The 15,158-nt window shown below is 42.7% G+C and overlaps 1 protein-coding gene across 1 annotated transcript in view; it reads left to right on the top strand.

Annotated features, from left to right (window-relative positions):
• Nucleotides 1–15,158, top strand: part of TRIM14 (tripartite motif containing 14) — a 41,507-nt gene that overhangs the window by 18,835 nt on the left and 7,514 nt on the right. Inside the window, exons 3-5 of the mRNA XM_006863190.1 lie at nt 3,198–3,431; nt 4,703–4,865; nt 10,631–10,723. Coding sequence (XP_006863252.1) covers nt 3,198–3,431; nt 4,703–4,865; nt 10,631–10,723 — 490 coding nt within the window. The remainder of the gene's footprint in view (nt 1–3,197; nt 3,432–4,702; nt 4,866–10,630; nt 10,724–15,158) is intronic.

Raw genomic sequence — 15,158 nt, 5'->3', positions numbered from 1 at the left:
GCTACACCTCTACAAGAAAAAGACAAACAACCCAATCAAAAAATGGACACAGAACATGTATAGACACTTTACTAAGGAAAACATTCAGGCAGTCAACAAACATATGAAGAAATGTTCATGATCATTATGGTTTGTTGTTGTTATGTGCCGTGGAGTCAGTTCCGACTCATAGCGACCCTGTACAGGGTTTCCAAGGCTGAAATCTTTATGGGAGGAGCAGAACAGCTGGTAGTTTGGAACTGCTGACCTTGCAGTTTGCAGCCCGATTCGTAACCACTATGCTACCAGAGCTCCTTAATGGTTAGAGAGATGCAAATCAAAATAACAATGAGATGCTATATCACCCCAGCTTTGATAACAAAAGTTTAAAAAAACAGACAGAAAGCAACAAATGCTGGTGAGGGTATGGAGACCTGGGGCCCTCCTACATTGCTGATGGGACTGTAAAATGGTTTGCCCACAGTGGGAAACGGTATGGTGCTTCCTCAGAAGGTTGAAAATAGAAATACCATATGACCCAGTAATCCCTCTATTTGGTATATATCCATAGGAAATAAGAGCGGGGCCACAGGTAGATATATGCACACAGATGTTCATTGCCACACTTACCCTATAGGCAAAATGATGAATTAGATATTATCAAACATCTTAAGGCAATGAGTTGTGGGCCTAGGGGCTCAGGAGCATGGTCTCAGGGGACACCATGGTCCATTGGCATAGTATAGTCCACAAGAACAATGTTCTATATCCTGCTTTGGTGAGTAGAGCTGGGATCTTGAAAGCTCATGAGTGGCCATCTAAGTGGCAACTATTGGTCTCTCCATGTGCAGAAGCAAAAAGAGTGATGAGAATTGAAGATGCTTGGGATCAATGAGTCCAATGGACTAATGGACCATGTGAACATCAGTCTCCATGACTCTGAGACCAGAAAAACTAGGTGGTGCCCCTCTACCACTATCAACTGCTCTGAAAGGGATCACACTAGAGGGTCCCAGATAGAGTAGGATAAAATGTAGACTAAAACTAAAAAATATTTTTTAAAGAAAAGACCAGGCTTACTGGCCAGAAAGAGACTGGAAGAACTTGAGACTATGGCCCTTGACCCCCCTTCAGGTCTGGAAAGGCGCTCACCCTTATGACCCAATTGTCAGTCAAGCAGTAGATAGGTAAACAACGCTAGTAAGGTATGCTCACCATAGAATGGTCAACTGTTCAAAGTCAAAAGGGCAACATGTACCTAAGGACAAAGTTGAGAAGAAATGGGAAGGTGGGTGGAATGGAAATAGGAACGACAAGGAACAAGCGGGATAACGGTTGTTGCATGGAGGGGACTGTAATCATTGAGATGAAACAAAGTATATGATTTGCTGAATGTAAAACTTAGGATCTTTGTAAACTTTCACTCAATTCACAATAAAAATGAGTATGTGTTTACATATCACTTATATGATTAAGATCATTTAAAAAGAACATAGGCCACTCCCTTCCTCAGCCCAAATGTACCTGGCCAGGAAGAGTGGGTGAGAACAGGAAGGTATCATTTGGCAGGATACAGAAAATGAATTCCTGAAGTCTATGGTTTCCATAAGATGTTCTGGACAGTGGTTAGGTTCTGAGGCTAGCTCACATCACATGCTTTATGGATCAGATTGGTTTGGGACTGGCCTGGGAATTAATCCACGACAATGGTTTTTATGGGTCAGTAAGCCTGGACATGAATACACCTTTCTTGAATGATTAAATAAGGGAAAAATATGTTTCAAACCCTGATCTATTAACACTTTTTGGAGGTGAAATATGTAAATGGAGTGCCTATTTATAGAACTCCTGATGTGGCTCTGTAGGATAAGCACTGGACTTCGAACCACAAGGTCAACGGTTCAAACCCACCAGCTGCTCCTTGGAAACCCTATACAGTGTTGAAATGAGTGGGAGTCTACTCCAAGACACTTACCAACAATAACTTATTGAAACCAAGAGAGCAAATATCTCACTTGGTTTGAAGAGCGGTTGAAATGAGTGGGAGTCTACTCCAAGACACTTAACAACAACAATTTACAGAAACCAAGAGAACAAATATCTGCTACCAATTTAGCTATGCTCCAAGCAGCTTCTCTAGGTTCACTTTGTAAAGAAGAGTGCTAAAGAAGCTTAATAGCAGCCCAGGAAAATGTGGAAGCACAAAACTTAGGGTTTAAGCAGATGACACTGATTATGCAATATAGTAAAGACGGAAAAGGAGAGAGAACTCTGTCAATGAAATAAGGAAGTAGGCTGTCTGGTTTAGGCCACTGTGGCTCAAAACAAAATTGGATCCCAGAATGAACTGCTTCCAGCACTATTGTAAAAAGTTAAGAAAATATTTTCTTGCTAAATGAGATTCTATGATGTTTACAGGATGGGTTGTTGTTGTTGTAAAGTGCCATCGAGTCGATTCTGACCCATAGCGACCCTGTATAGGGTTTCCGAGGAGCAGCTGGTGAGCTTGAACCACTGACCTTGCATTTCAAACGGCTTTGAAGTCTGTCTCATTAACCCACAGCACCACACCAGGATGGGTATGGGGATGGAAAAAATAAAGTGAATAGAGGTAAATACTGTTTAAAAAAAAACCCAAAAAACCCTGCGTTTTCAATTCTGATTGAGATTATATTGAATTTGTAGATGAATTTGTAGAAAAAAAATCTTAAAATCTTATAATAATGAATCTTCCCAGCCAGGGTTATGGTCTCTGTGGCACTGTGGGTTAATGCACTGGACTGCAAAGTCACTTTGAACTGCAAGGTCAGTGGTTCAAGCTCACCAGCTGCTCCTCAGAAACCCTATATAGGGTCACTATGGGTCGGAATTGACTTGACGGCACTTAACAACAATAACAACATTCAGAATATTTGTATCTATTTATGTACAATTGTATACATTGTTCTATCTAGGTTGGTACTGTTTTTGGTAAGGTTTATTTTTAGATATTTTGCCATTTTCTTTTCCTATTTAAAAAATATATATTTCTGTGCATTTTCCAATTGGTTACAATTGGCTTTTAGAGACGCTTTGCCTTTCCTAAATGATCTTATATCTGACTAGCCACCTTGCTAATTTTTCTTTTTAGGGTGTTACAGTTTTTTTCTCTCTCATGTAGAGCCTTCTGGAATGTCTAGGTTGACAATCATAACTTCTACAACTGGTTTTCTTTGTAGGTTCACGCAGAGTCAAGTAAAACCTGGTTGGCAGAGAAGTTCACAGAACTCAGATTACTGCTGGATGAAGAGGAAGTGCTGGCCAAGAAATTCATCGATAAAAATACACAACTTGCCCTGCAGGCATACAGACAGCAAATCGAGTCTTGTGGGAAGCACATTGATAGCATGAGTGACCTCTCCCACAGGCTCTGGAATATCAGCCAGGAGACAGATCCCGTACACCTGCTGCAGGTAAGACGGGGTTTCTTACCTCACAACTGCCACCGACAGTTTATCCCCGTGGCCACTGTTCTTGTTGCTATCAACTCAGGAGGCAAAGGGATGAAATACGGCCTGGCATTGCACTATCCCCAGGATTGGTTGTAGACCAAACCATTTTCAGAAGTAGATAGCCAGCCCTTTGTTGCCAACCTGTCTTAGTCTGGAAGCATAGCAACATGCAAACGTCCACTGACAGACAGCTGTTGGGTGACCCGGAATCAAACTCAGGTCTCCCTCATGGAAGCAAGACTTTTACCTCAGAGTCACCAGTACCTCTCGTCGTGGATACTGTAGCATTAAATACAGCAGTTGTGCTCTTAGTGAATAACAGAAATGCCGTGTCAGTATGTACACTTTGTGGTACCCACACACGTGGTCAGAAAACGTGCATTGTTAGGAAGATAATATGCATCTTGAATTAATCAAATATTGATTGCCACCATATTTGAGGACCTCTGTGTTCCATGCAAGGAGCTCTGGTGGCACAGTTGTTAAGCATCTTGGATGCTAACCGAGAGGTTGGCAGTTCAAACCTACCAGCTCACTCCATGGGAGAAAAATGTAACAGTCTGCTTCTGTAAAGATTATACTCTTGGAAGCCTTGTGGAGCAGTTCAACCCTGTCCTAAAGGGCACCTCTGAATGGAAGTCAACCTGACGGCACACAACATCAATAACAACATGTTCCAAGTACTTTATGTGCCTTAGTTGTGTATTTACAAGAATTCTTCAAAATTGATATTGTTATTCCATATTACTAATGAGAAAATGAGGCTCAGGAAGGTAAAGTGACTCACCTGAAGTCACACAGCTGGAAGATGGTAGAAGTGGGATCAAAACCCAGGTCTGTCTAACTGTAACCCTGCACAGTGTCACTACCTACCTCTCTGCTGTACATTAGGCAGACCCCTTGAGTAACTAAAGTGCAGGGACGGTCTAACCCCTCACTTTGGCCACTAATACCTGGCGTAGAATTCGACCCAGTGGACATGAAAGGGAGACGGGAGCACGGAAGGAGGGACCACCAGCATCCACACTGGAACAACTTCCGCATGTCTCCTTCCTCAGCACCTGCTGTGGGAATGCCCCAGGACTCAGCTCCTGGAGGCTTGGGCTGTAGGTCGTTTCCAGGACAGGGTGGACTTGCACTTTTGGCTTGGGTTTGTCACCAGGTGTAGTAGTGGAATCCGGGCCATAGCCTGCAGCTCCTGGAGCTCCCATGACCCCATGTGTCCCACACAGGCATACTCAGCCACCAAGCAGGAGCTGCAGCAGCAGATGAGTTCCGGGGAGCTGTACCACCCTGTGTCCCCCTCCTTTGAGCCCGTCAAGAGCCTCTTTAAGGGCCTCGTGGACACCATGCAGAGTACATTTCTGATGCCTCTGGACGTTCGTCTTAAGGAAAGTAAGTTGCTACATGACCACATTGCATTCTTAACTCGCTTCAATGCCCTGTACACACATTGTCATGGAGGCAAGTCCAACTCACAGCAGCCCTGTGTGACAGAGGAGAACGGACCCATCGGGTTCCAAGGCTGTAAATCTTTATGGAAGCAGTCTGTTGGCTTGTGGGTTTGAACTGGCAACCTTTTGGTTAGCAAGTGTTTTTATAACTGCACTATGAGGACTCTCTTACCACCCAGAGACTGCTGCAAAGACTTCAGGGCATACTTTCTGTGCATCCTCTCACTTGGGTGATTTAGACCAACAACCTGAATCACACCTCTCCCACATTCAGCAGGAGAGTCTAGTGCCCACTCCGCCCCTACCCCACCAGCTCCTTCAGCTTCACCTCCAGCCTTCCTGAGACCATGTCCAGACTCTGTCCAGCTACACTGCTCTGCTCTACCCCTCAGACTAGCCCTGTGTCTTACTACTCACAGCTTTGCTTGCTCTGGGCACCACACCCCCTCCTCTTCTTCTGTCTGGCCAAGTACCACCTCCTGCGAGGTGGGTCAGGTGTGCTCTCAGTGAGGGAGCCTGGGCCTGGGCCACCTTCCCCATGCGCCCTTTCTTCTCATGTCTCTTCCTCAGGGCCTGCTCTTCATGAACACCAGGGCCACAAAACCAGTACTCAGAAATGCCCATCCATCCATCCATTCACTCACTCGCCCATATCTGCTGTTAGGATTCATTTAGGACACTGACTGAACCCCTCTTATGTGTCAGCCTGGGTCTAGGATGAGCAGGGGCCAGGGAACAAATGAAGTTCTTGTGCTGGTGGAGCTCACAGTGTTCGGGTACAGGGCAGACAACAAATATATCTGGCGAGAAGTGCTCTGAAATGACAAGGAGGAAGAGCTATTTTATAGGAGGAGGTTGGGCAAGGCTTCTCAGGGAAGGGGATGTGTAAACAGATCCATTAGAGCAGAATTTTGATCTCTACGTGGTGTTCTCCTGCCCCTTGACTTCCACTGGAATTTTGGACATGTAGTAAAACAAGGCCAGTTGCAGACTGTGGAACAGACCATCAATTGTTCATATGCAAATTCATACTCAAGCTGAAGAAAGTGAAAACAAGTCCACGAGAGCCAAAATATGACCTTGAATATATCCCATCTGAATTTAGAGATCATCTGAAGAATAGATTTGATACATTAAAGACTAAAGACCGAAGACCAGAAGAGTTGTGGGATGACATCAAGAACAACATACAGGAAAAAAGCAAAAAGTCACTAAGAAGACAAGAAAGAAGGAAAAGATCTAAATGGATGTCAGAAGAGACGCTGAAACTTGCTCTCCAGCATAGAGATGCTAAAGCAAATGGAAGAAATGAGGAGGTACAAGAGCTGAACAGAAATTTCAAAGGTCAGTTCGAGAAGACAAAGTCATATATTACAAAAAACTGTGCAAAGATCTGGAATCAGAAAACCAAAAAGGAAGAACACGTTCAGAATTTCTCAAGCTGAGGAAACTGAAGAAAATATTCAAGCCTCAACTTTCATTATTGAAGGATTCTCTGGGCAATTTATTGAATGATGCAGAAAACATCAAAAGAAGATGGAAGGAATATACAGAGTCACTGTACCAAAAGGAAATGGTTGATGTTCAACTGTTTCAAGAGCTAGCTTATGATCAAGAGCCAATGATACTGAAGGAAGAAGTCCAAGGTGCACTGAAGGAATTGGCAGAGAACAAGGCACCATGAAATGATGGAATAAAAATTGAAATCTTTCAAGAAAGTGAGGTGGCACAGGAGGCACTCACTCATCTATGCCAAGAAATTAGGAAGACAGCTATCTAGCTGACTGATTGGGAGTGATCTGTATTTGTGCCCTTTCTGAAAAGAGGTGACCCAATCGAATGCGGAAATCATCGGACAATCTCTTTGATATCCCATGTGAGTAAAGTTTTACTAAAGATAATATAGAAACGGCTGCAAGCATACATTGACAGATCAGAACTTCCAGAGGTTCAAGCTGGATTCAGAAGAGGCTGTGGAATGAGGGATATCATTGCTGATGTCTGATGAGTCTTGGCTGAAAGCAGAGAATACCAGAAAGATGTTTACCTGTGCTTTATTGACTACGCAAAGGTTTTCAGTTGTGTGGATCATGACAAACTATGGACAACATTATGAAGTATGAGTATTCCGGAACACTTCATTGTGCTCATGAGGAATCTGTACATGGACCAAGAGGCAGTTTTTCTAACAGAACCTGGGAAGACTGAATGGTTTAAAATTAAGAAAGATATGTGACAGGGTTGTTTGCTTTCACCATGCTTATTCAACCTGTATGCTGAGAAAATAATCTGAGAAGCTGGCTTCTATGAAGAAAAATGTGGCATCAGAATTGGAGGAAGACTCATTAACAACCTGCGATTTGCAGATGATACAGCCTTGCTTGCTGAAAGTGAGGAGGACTTAAAGCATTTACTGAGGACGTAAAGTATTTACTGATGAAGATCAAAGACCACAGCCTTTGGAATTGTTAGAAATGAATTCTGATGTCGCACAAAAGACACTCAGTGAGACTAAATTATCTTGGCAAAGCAAAATTTACTCTGGCAAGAGGATGCATGTGCATAGCCATACAGGAACAGGTCAGCGAGCATACCGAGTGGGCAGTCCACTCATGTTTTTAATCCCTGGCGCAAGTCTTAAATCTTAAGCTCAACCTCATTGGCTAGGGCTTTGACCACACAATCTTTTCCCTTACCTGGTTGGCTAGTTCAAATTTCTAAGGCGCTCATTCCCATTTCAGGAAATAGTATAAAGTAGAAGAGAGGTCATACAGTTCCTGCTCACTTCAGGAAAATGGAAAAGAAAGATCACAAAGTCTCTGCTCACTTTGGGAAGTAGTCAAAGTAAAAAGTGATCATAAGGTCTTTACTCACTTCAGGAAGTAGTCAAAAAAAAAAAAAAAAAAGAAAGGTCACCCAAATACAATAAACAGGATTATAATAATTTTTGGAGAAAAGATATTCATTCCCACAGTATGGATTTCATCTCACTATAAAGAAAACAAAATTCCTCACTACTGGATCAATAAACATTCTTACAAAGGAGAAAAGATTGAAGTTGTCAAGGGCTTCATTCTTCTTGGATCAACTATCAACACTCTTGGAAGCAGCAGTCAAGAAATCAGACGACATATTGCATTAGGCAAATCTGCTGCACAAGACCTTTTTAAAGTGTTGAAGAGCAAAGATATCAGCTTGAGGACTAAGGTGCGTTGACCCAAGCCATGGTATTTTCAATAACCTCATATGCATGCGAAAGCTGGACAGTGAATAAGGAAGACCGTAGAAGAAGTGATGCTTATGAGTTATGGTGTTGGAGGAGAATATTGAAAGTACCCTGGATTGCCAAAAGAACCAACAGATCTGTGTTAGATGAAGTGCAGCCAGAGTGCTTCTTGGAGGCTAGAACAGCCAAACTTCATCTCTCATATTTCAGATATATTGTCAGGAGGGACCAGTCACTGGAGAAGGATATCATGTTTGGTAAGGTGGATGGTCAGAGTAAAAGAAGAAGACCCCCAGCGAGATGGACTGGCCAAGTGGCAGCATCAATGGGCTCCAACGTGGCAACAATTGTGAGGTTGGCCCAGAACCAGGCAGTGTTTCATTCTGTTGTACATAGGGTCGCTATGAGTAGGTACCGACTCGATGGCACCTGACAACAACAAGAAAGTCCAATTTGAAGAGTCCTGGTGTGACACTGTAGGATAAGCACTGGACTGCAAAGTTGGTGTGAATCACAAGGTCAGTCATTCAAACTCACCAGCTGCTCCTTAGAATTCCTATACAGGGTCACTATGAGTGAGAAACAACTCGATGGCACTGAACAACAGCCCAACTGGAAGATTCTTCTTGAGATGTAACTAGTTTGTTTTTTGTTTTTCCATTCAATCACATCTCAATCTTGTTGTTAGCTGCCACTGAGTTGATTCCAGCTCATGACAACCCAGTGTGTGCAGAGCAAAATGGCTCCATGGGGTTTTCTAGGCTGTGACCTTTTGGGAGCAGATCTATGGGCCCATTTTCCCAGGTGTCTTTGAATGGGTTCAAACCACCAACACCTTTGACTAGTAATCGAATGCTTAACTGTTTGCAACCCCTGGACTATCTTAGCAATTGATATATCTTAATTTTTTTTTAAAAAGGAATAAATAGTAAAGATATATTTGGGGGGTTGGTATCATTGAAGCTTGAAACTGTGGCCTCATCATATCCAGTGAGTGGGCATTGGCATCTCCCCCTGTCACCTTAGAACCCAAAATGTAGTTTGTGCACATATATATTCTCAAAGAATTGGGAATCCTGAACCCATAATAACAGCTAACTCATGGTCTATGTTCTAAGCACGTCATCTAAACATTTTACACAGATTCGTCTAGCGATCCTTATTGCCACCCTGTGAGTTAGGTGCCTTCATTATCCCCATTTTGCAGATAAGAACGCTGAGGCTCAGAGGAGTTAACTGACTTACCCTAGGACACACAGCTGGTAGGGGCAGTGATAGAATTCAAACAGACTCTCGTCTGGTCCCCAGCTCTGTGTTCTAATCCTTTGGACAATTTCCTCTCGGGTTGTCACCCTTGCCCACCTTCAGACGAGATCTTCACTTGTCACTATCATGAGAGGTCCTGACACCCCAAAAAGACCCATGGAGGTGTGGGGTTCTGTGGCCACACTGCCCTTCCAATGTTCTCCTCCCCAGTCCACAGACTGCAGGCTCAGTGGGGCCAGACTGGGATGCAGCATCTTCCCCCAGTCCCTGAGGTGCTTGCTGCCTCTGGCCTCCACCCTGCTCTTCATCCCTCTCAGTGAGCTGTTAAGCCCTGGTAGTCTGCCTCTGCAGTGTTTCCTCAGCCCAGCCTCCTTTCAATTCCTGCTGCCCCCGTTCAAACCTGCGCCTCCCAACCGGCTGCCTACCTCCACTCTTACTGTCCCGTCCTCTCCACACTGGAGGGAATTTTCACAGTTCTTCTATTTATGCTGCTTTCTCACTTAGACACCTTCCATGTCTCCCCACTCCTGACACTGGCCTCCCATGCCTTTGCTCCCTCTATACTCTTTCTTTGGAATAGCTTCCAAGGAATATTTGTATAAAATTTCCCCATTCTTCAAGGGCCAAATGAAGTGCTTCCTCTTCCCAGCAGTCTCCCCTGACTTCTCCAAGCCCCAGAGCCCTTGGGCCTCTCCACTCTCCTGACCTTGAGCCCTTTCTGCCTTGGACCATAAACCAAGTGACTCTATTTCTCCCTTCTTTTACCAAGCTGTTCAGCATGCATGGGTTTCCTTGTAACGCCCCCTTACCTAAATGAGACCTGAAAATTGTCTTTGTGAGCACTCAGCCCTGATTTCTTGTTTTTCATCTTTACCCTAGAATTTGCATTTCTGCCTTGAGCTTGCTTCTCCTTGAGTGTTGAAGATAATCATCCATTCTTAGGATCACCCTCGAGATTGCCTACATCCTCTGACCCACAACAGTCCCCCAAATTCAAAACTTCCCTTACCCTGGCTTGTCTGATCCTGCAAAGTGAAAGGTCTCTTTAGATCTGACCTAGTCCTTCAGTTTTCCTATTACTGTGAATTCGCATTTTTTATTTATTCCTGGGGAGAGACGATATAAATCTCCAGTTCTAGCCTATTTTTAGCATCGTTTATAATATGTGCTGCTTGCATGAACAACAAGCACTCATTTCTCACAATTTGTTACAGACATAAGTTGCCAGCTCATGGACTCCTCCAGCACCAAACCAGGCACCTTGTTGAAAACAGGCCCCTCGCCAGAGCGGTCACTCTTCTTAAAATGTAAGATCCCAAGAGTGGGCAGAAGGTGGAGCAGGTGGGGAGGGCCTGGGGCACCGAATTGGAGGCCTCCTCTTTTTCTTCTGTTGAAACCCAACTTTATTTCTTTAACCTTATATTAGTTTTTTTGTGTGTGTGTTAAATAAATAATAAGTATTTGTTGTAGGAAAATTAGAAAACAAAGAAAAGCAAAAAGAAAGAAAACCACTTATAGTCCCTTTCACCCTAGAAAATTGGTACTGTTATAGGTCCCTCTAGTTTTCTTTGATACAGCTATTCAAACAATCTAGGAGCTGTGGTAGAGTAGTGGTTATGAATCGGGCTGTGAACTGCAAGGTCAGCAGTTCGAAACTACCAGCTGTTCCACGGGAGAAAGATGAGGCTTTCTGCTCCCGTAAAGATTTACAGCCTCGGAAACCCTGTACAAGGTCGCTATGAGTCGGAACTGACTCCACGGCTCTTAACAACAACAACATTTACTTATAAAGATATATTTAATTTTAAAAAACACAACATGGTGTCATACTGTACATACTGTTTTATAGTCTTGTTTTCATTTAATGGTATATTGTGAAACTGTTTATTCCCTTAAAAATTATGCAGGTAAATACATCCTTCTTGTAGGAAAATCAGAAACTACAGATGGACAAAAAGAAAACAGTTGTTCCTCTCTGAGATAAATATTAGTAGTACGTTAGCATATATTATTCTTTCAGACATTTAAAGGATATATGTGTATACCTTTTTTAAAAAATTAGGTTCTATTATAGATATTCTTCTGCAGTATTTCCATTTAACATGAAAGCTGGACGATTTTCTATCTCAGTAAATATAATCTGTCAGTATTTTTAAAGGATGCATACTATGCCAATGGATGTGTCTGTCATATCCAACCAATCTCGTGCTATTGGACATTTAAGCTGGTTTATAGTTTCACTTCTATAAACAAATTCTTCAATAAATGCATTGTTGTACATATAGCTTGAATTAATAGATGAGTGAATGAACATATCTCTGATAAATTCTGCTTCAATTTTAAGAAGCATTTCTCAATTAATCGTTATACATGCATTTTAAAAATAAATTCTAATTGAAACATAAAATGCATAGAGAAAACTGCCACAAATAAAGGGATTCAACTCAGTGAGTTTTAAAAAGTAAACATATTCTATAACCTGTCCCCAGGTCAAGACATGGACATTTCTAGCTCCTCAGAAGCCTCCCTTCATGTCCCCTCCTGTCCACTATCCATCAGTAGTAACCATTCTGCTGACTTCTATCACTGTAAATTGGCTCTTCCTCCTCAAGTCAGCAGGATGTGTAGTATCCATTGGACATTGTACCCCAGTCATCCTTGGGTAGGCAGGAACTCCTTTCAGGAACAGGGACCCTGACCGTAGCTGCTCCAAAGGCCGATAGGAACTGAGCTCCCAGCTCCCAGCTCCCTTCTAGGTCAGCAGGAAGGCCATCCAGCCACCCAACCGGTCCATGGCCTCCTCAGCCAGCAGAACACGCCCAGCCTTTCTGGTGCCATGTCCCCATCCTAGTTTTTTCCTTTCTTTTTTTCCTTTCCCTACCCTTGTTTGTCTTTCTTTTCTTTTCTTCTTTTCTTTCCCATTTTCTTCTTTTTCTTTACTCTTCTCTTTTTCTTTTCCTCTTAGTGTTTTCTCTCTTTTCTTCCCTGTTTTCACCTCCCTGCTTTTTTTTTTTTTTAAGGTTTTTATTGTGGGTTGAGTGCAAGTTTACAGGGCAGTTCATGATTTTACATTCAACAAATTATACACTTTGTTTCATTACAATGATTATAATCTCCTCCATGTACCCATCATAATTTACACCACCAAAGGGCACATTCTCCAAGCCTGCCTTCTGGCCACCAGCTCTTAGTCCCTTCTCTTCCCATGAATTTAGAGTCCTCAGCTGCTCCCTCTCTCTATGTCCCCATCTCTGCCTCCACTTCTGATATTGCTGCTTCTCTGGGTAAGGTCTCACATTCTGCTTGTGCTCGTCTCCCTTGATGGTCCCTAGGGTCTTTTGTTTCTGGACTAAGATTAACTACTCTCCTGTTTTTGTTACAAAACTTCTACCTTTACAGTTGTGACAGTCGCAGTTAGTCATGATAACAATTACTCACTATTGAATCATAAGACTTTTATCCCCATCTCTTTTAACCAGACCCATCTAGGCAAGATGAAAACTATTAATTGACAACTCTTTCCTCCCCCACACACTCTTAAACTCCCCCTTAAAACTTTATAAGCCACTCACTTCATGCCTTTATTGCCCCCTCATTTTAGGTAGCCAATGTCTAAGTTGCCCGTCCGTATCTACACTGTGTACAGAAGGGATAGCATTGATACTTGATGTGAAGACTCTTTCACTTTCAGTTGGTATTTAGAGTTACTACCTTCATGAGTATAGGTCAAGTTCATCAAATAGTAGCAATTTACGTGCGTTTCCTTTATCAAAAATTGTTTTGTTCTTTTTTTTTTTTTAATCTTCCTCTAGTTGAGTTCTAATTATCAAGCCATTAAGGTTAGGTCAAATGGGTGCTGTCTGCAAGTTTGGGTGTTCTTGTGCTTCTCCCCTCACTTCATATCAGCTGGATGCTTCACTCTCGGCTCTAGCCCTCTGTGGTTATGTCCTTGTCCATGGGCTCAAGTGTCCTCAGGTCTCACCTCACTTTGGACCAACCAGCCCTTCTTCTTCTCTCTCACATCTCCAGGTGAATGGGAGTCTATGGAACATGGTTGAACTCAGCCCGTTTCTTCATTGCTGCCTTTCCCCCTCTTTCACTCACCAGTAGATCAATGTGGTCATCAGCAAGCTTATATTCCTGTTCATGTGTTCCCTTTGAGTTTCAGTCTTGGAGGGGGGCATCTTTCCCTTTAAAAATTTTTTTAAATTTATTGTTTTCTTTTTTCTCAAAGATGGGTTTTTTTCCTCTTTTTTCTTTTTGTTGTTATTGTTTGGTTCCGTTTTTTTCCCTCTTCTCTCACACGCTCTCTCCTTTTTTTTTTTTTTTTTGTCCCACTGGGCAGGACACAGCAACCATGCAACACCCACACCTCCTGAAAGCCTACCCACTGAGTGAGAGCCACCACCTGCTCAGGCACCACCTGACCAACAATAGACAGCATCCAACCCCAGCCCAACCCACCCTCAGCTGTTCTCCATGAACAACAAAGAGCTGTGCACACAGTCCCAGCCTTGACCACACTCACCAGGAGACAGAGGTGGTGCCTAAGAACACACTAGAACAGAACTACCAATAAAATCCAAATATAACACCACCACAATGTCTCAGAGAAAACAGACAATTTCAGTTCACACAAAATAACAAGACAAAGTGACTCCAAAAAATGACCAAAACATAGAGTCAGAAAACCTTTCTGAGGAAGAAATGGCATTGGAACTACCTGGTAAGGAATTCAAAAGAATGACATTTAGGTACCTAATGGATTGACAGAAAGATCAAAACAACTGCAGACAAAATCAGTGAACATCCAGACAAAACTCTAGAAGAATTCAGGAAAACATTACAACAAATAAATGAAAAATCATTAACCATTCAAAACCAGCAAATAGAAGTCCAGAAGATTAATACTATAATTTCAAAATAGATAACACATTGTAAGGGCAAAGGAGTGGTGGTAGTGGTTGGTTATGTGCTGTAGAGTCGGTTCTGACTCAGCGACCCTGGACAGGGTTTCCGAGGTTGTAAATCTTCATGGGAGCAGAAAGCCTCATCTTTCTCCAGCAGAACAGATGGTAGTTTCAAACTGCTGACCCTGAGATTAGCAGCCCTATTCATAACCACTACACAACAAGATCTGCTTAAGGGCAAAGGAGTTGTTGTTGTTAAAACTGAATAAATGAAAGCCAGAATTAGTGAGACTGAAGACAAATCTTTCAGTACTAATCTGCTAGAGGACTAATCAGAAAAAGAACAAAATACCAAATCAAACAAACAAAAAAAGCCTAAAAATTATGTTGTGGTTAGGTGCCATCGAGTCGGTACCGACTCATAGCGATCCTATGCACAAGACAATGAAACACTGCCTGGTCCTGCGCCAACCTCACAGTTGTTGCTACAACTGAGCCCAATGCTGCTGCCACTGCCAATCCATCAGGTTGGGGGTCTTCCTTTTTTTTCTCCAACCCTCCACTTTACCAAACATAATATCCTTCTCCAGGGACTGGTCCCTTCTGACAATATGTCCAAAGTATGAGAGATAAAGTCTGGCCATCCTGGCTTCTAGGGAGAATTCTGGCTGTACTTTTTCCAACACAGATTGTTCTTTTGGCACTCCATGGTATTTTTAATATTCTCCTCCAACACCATAACTGAACTGCATCAATTCTTCTACAGTTTTCCTTATTCACTGTCCAACTTTCACATGCATATGAGGTTATTGAAAATACCATGGCTTGGGTC

Source organism: Chrysochloris asiatica, unplaced genomic scaffold (assembly GCF_000296735.1).
Source record: "Chrysochloris asiatica unplaced genomic scaffold, ChrAsi1.0 scaffold00053, whole genome shotgun sequence".
Classification (NCBI taxonomy): domain Eukaryota; kingdom Metazoa; phylum Chordata; class Mammalia; order Afrosoricida; family Chrysochloridae; genus Chrysochloris; species Chrysochloris asiatica.
The sequence above is the reverse complement of the archived record's forward strand: the minus strand, read 5'-3'. Positions and strand labels throughout refer to the sequence as shown.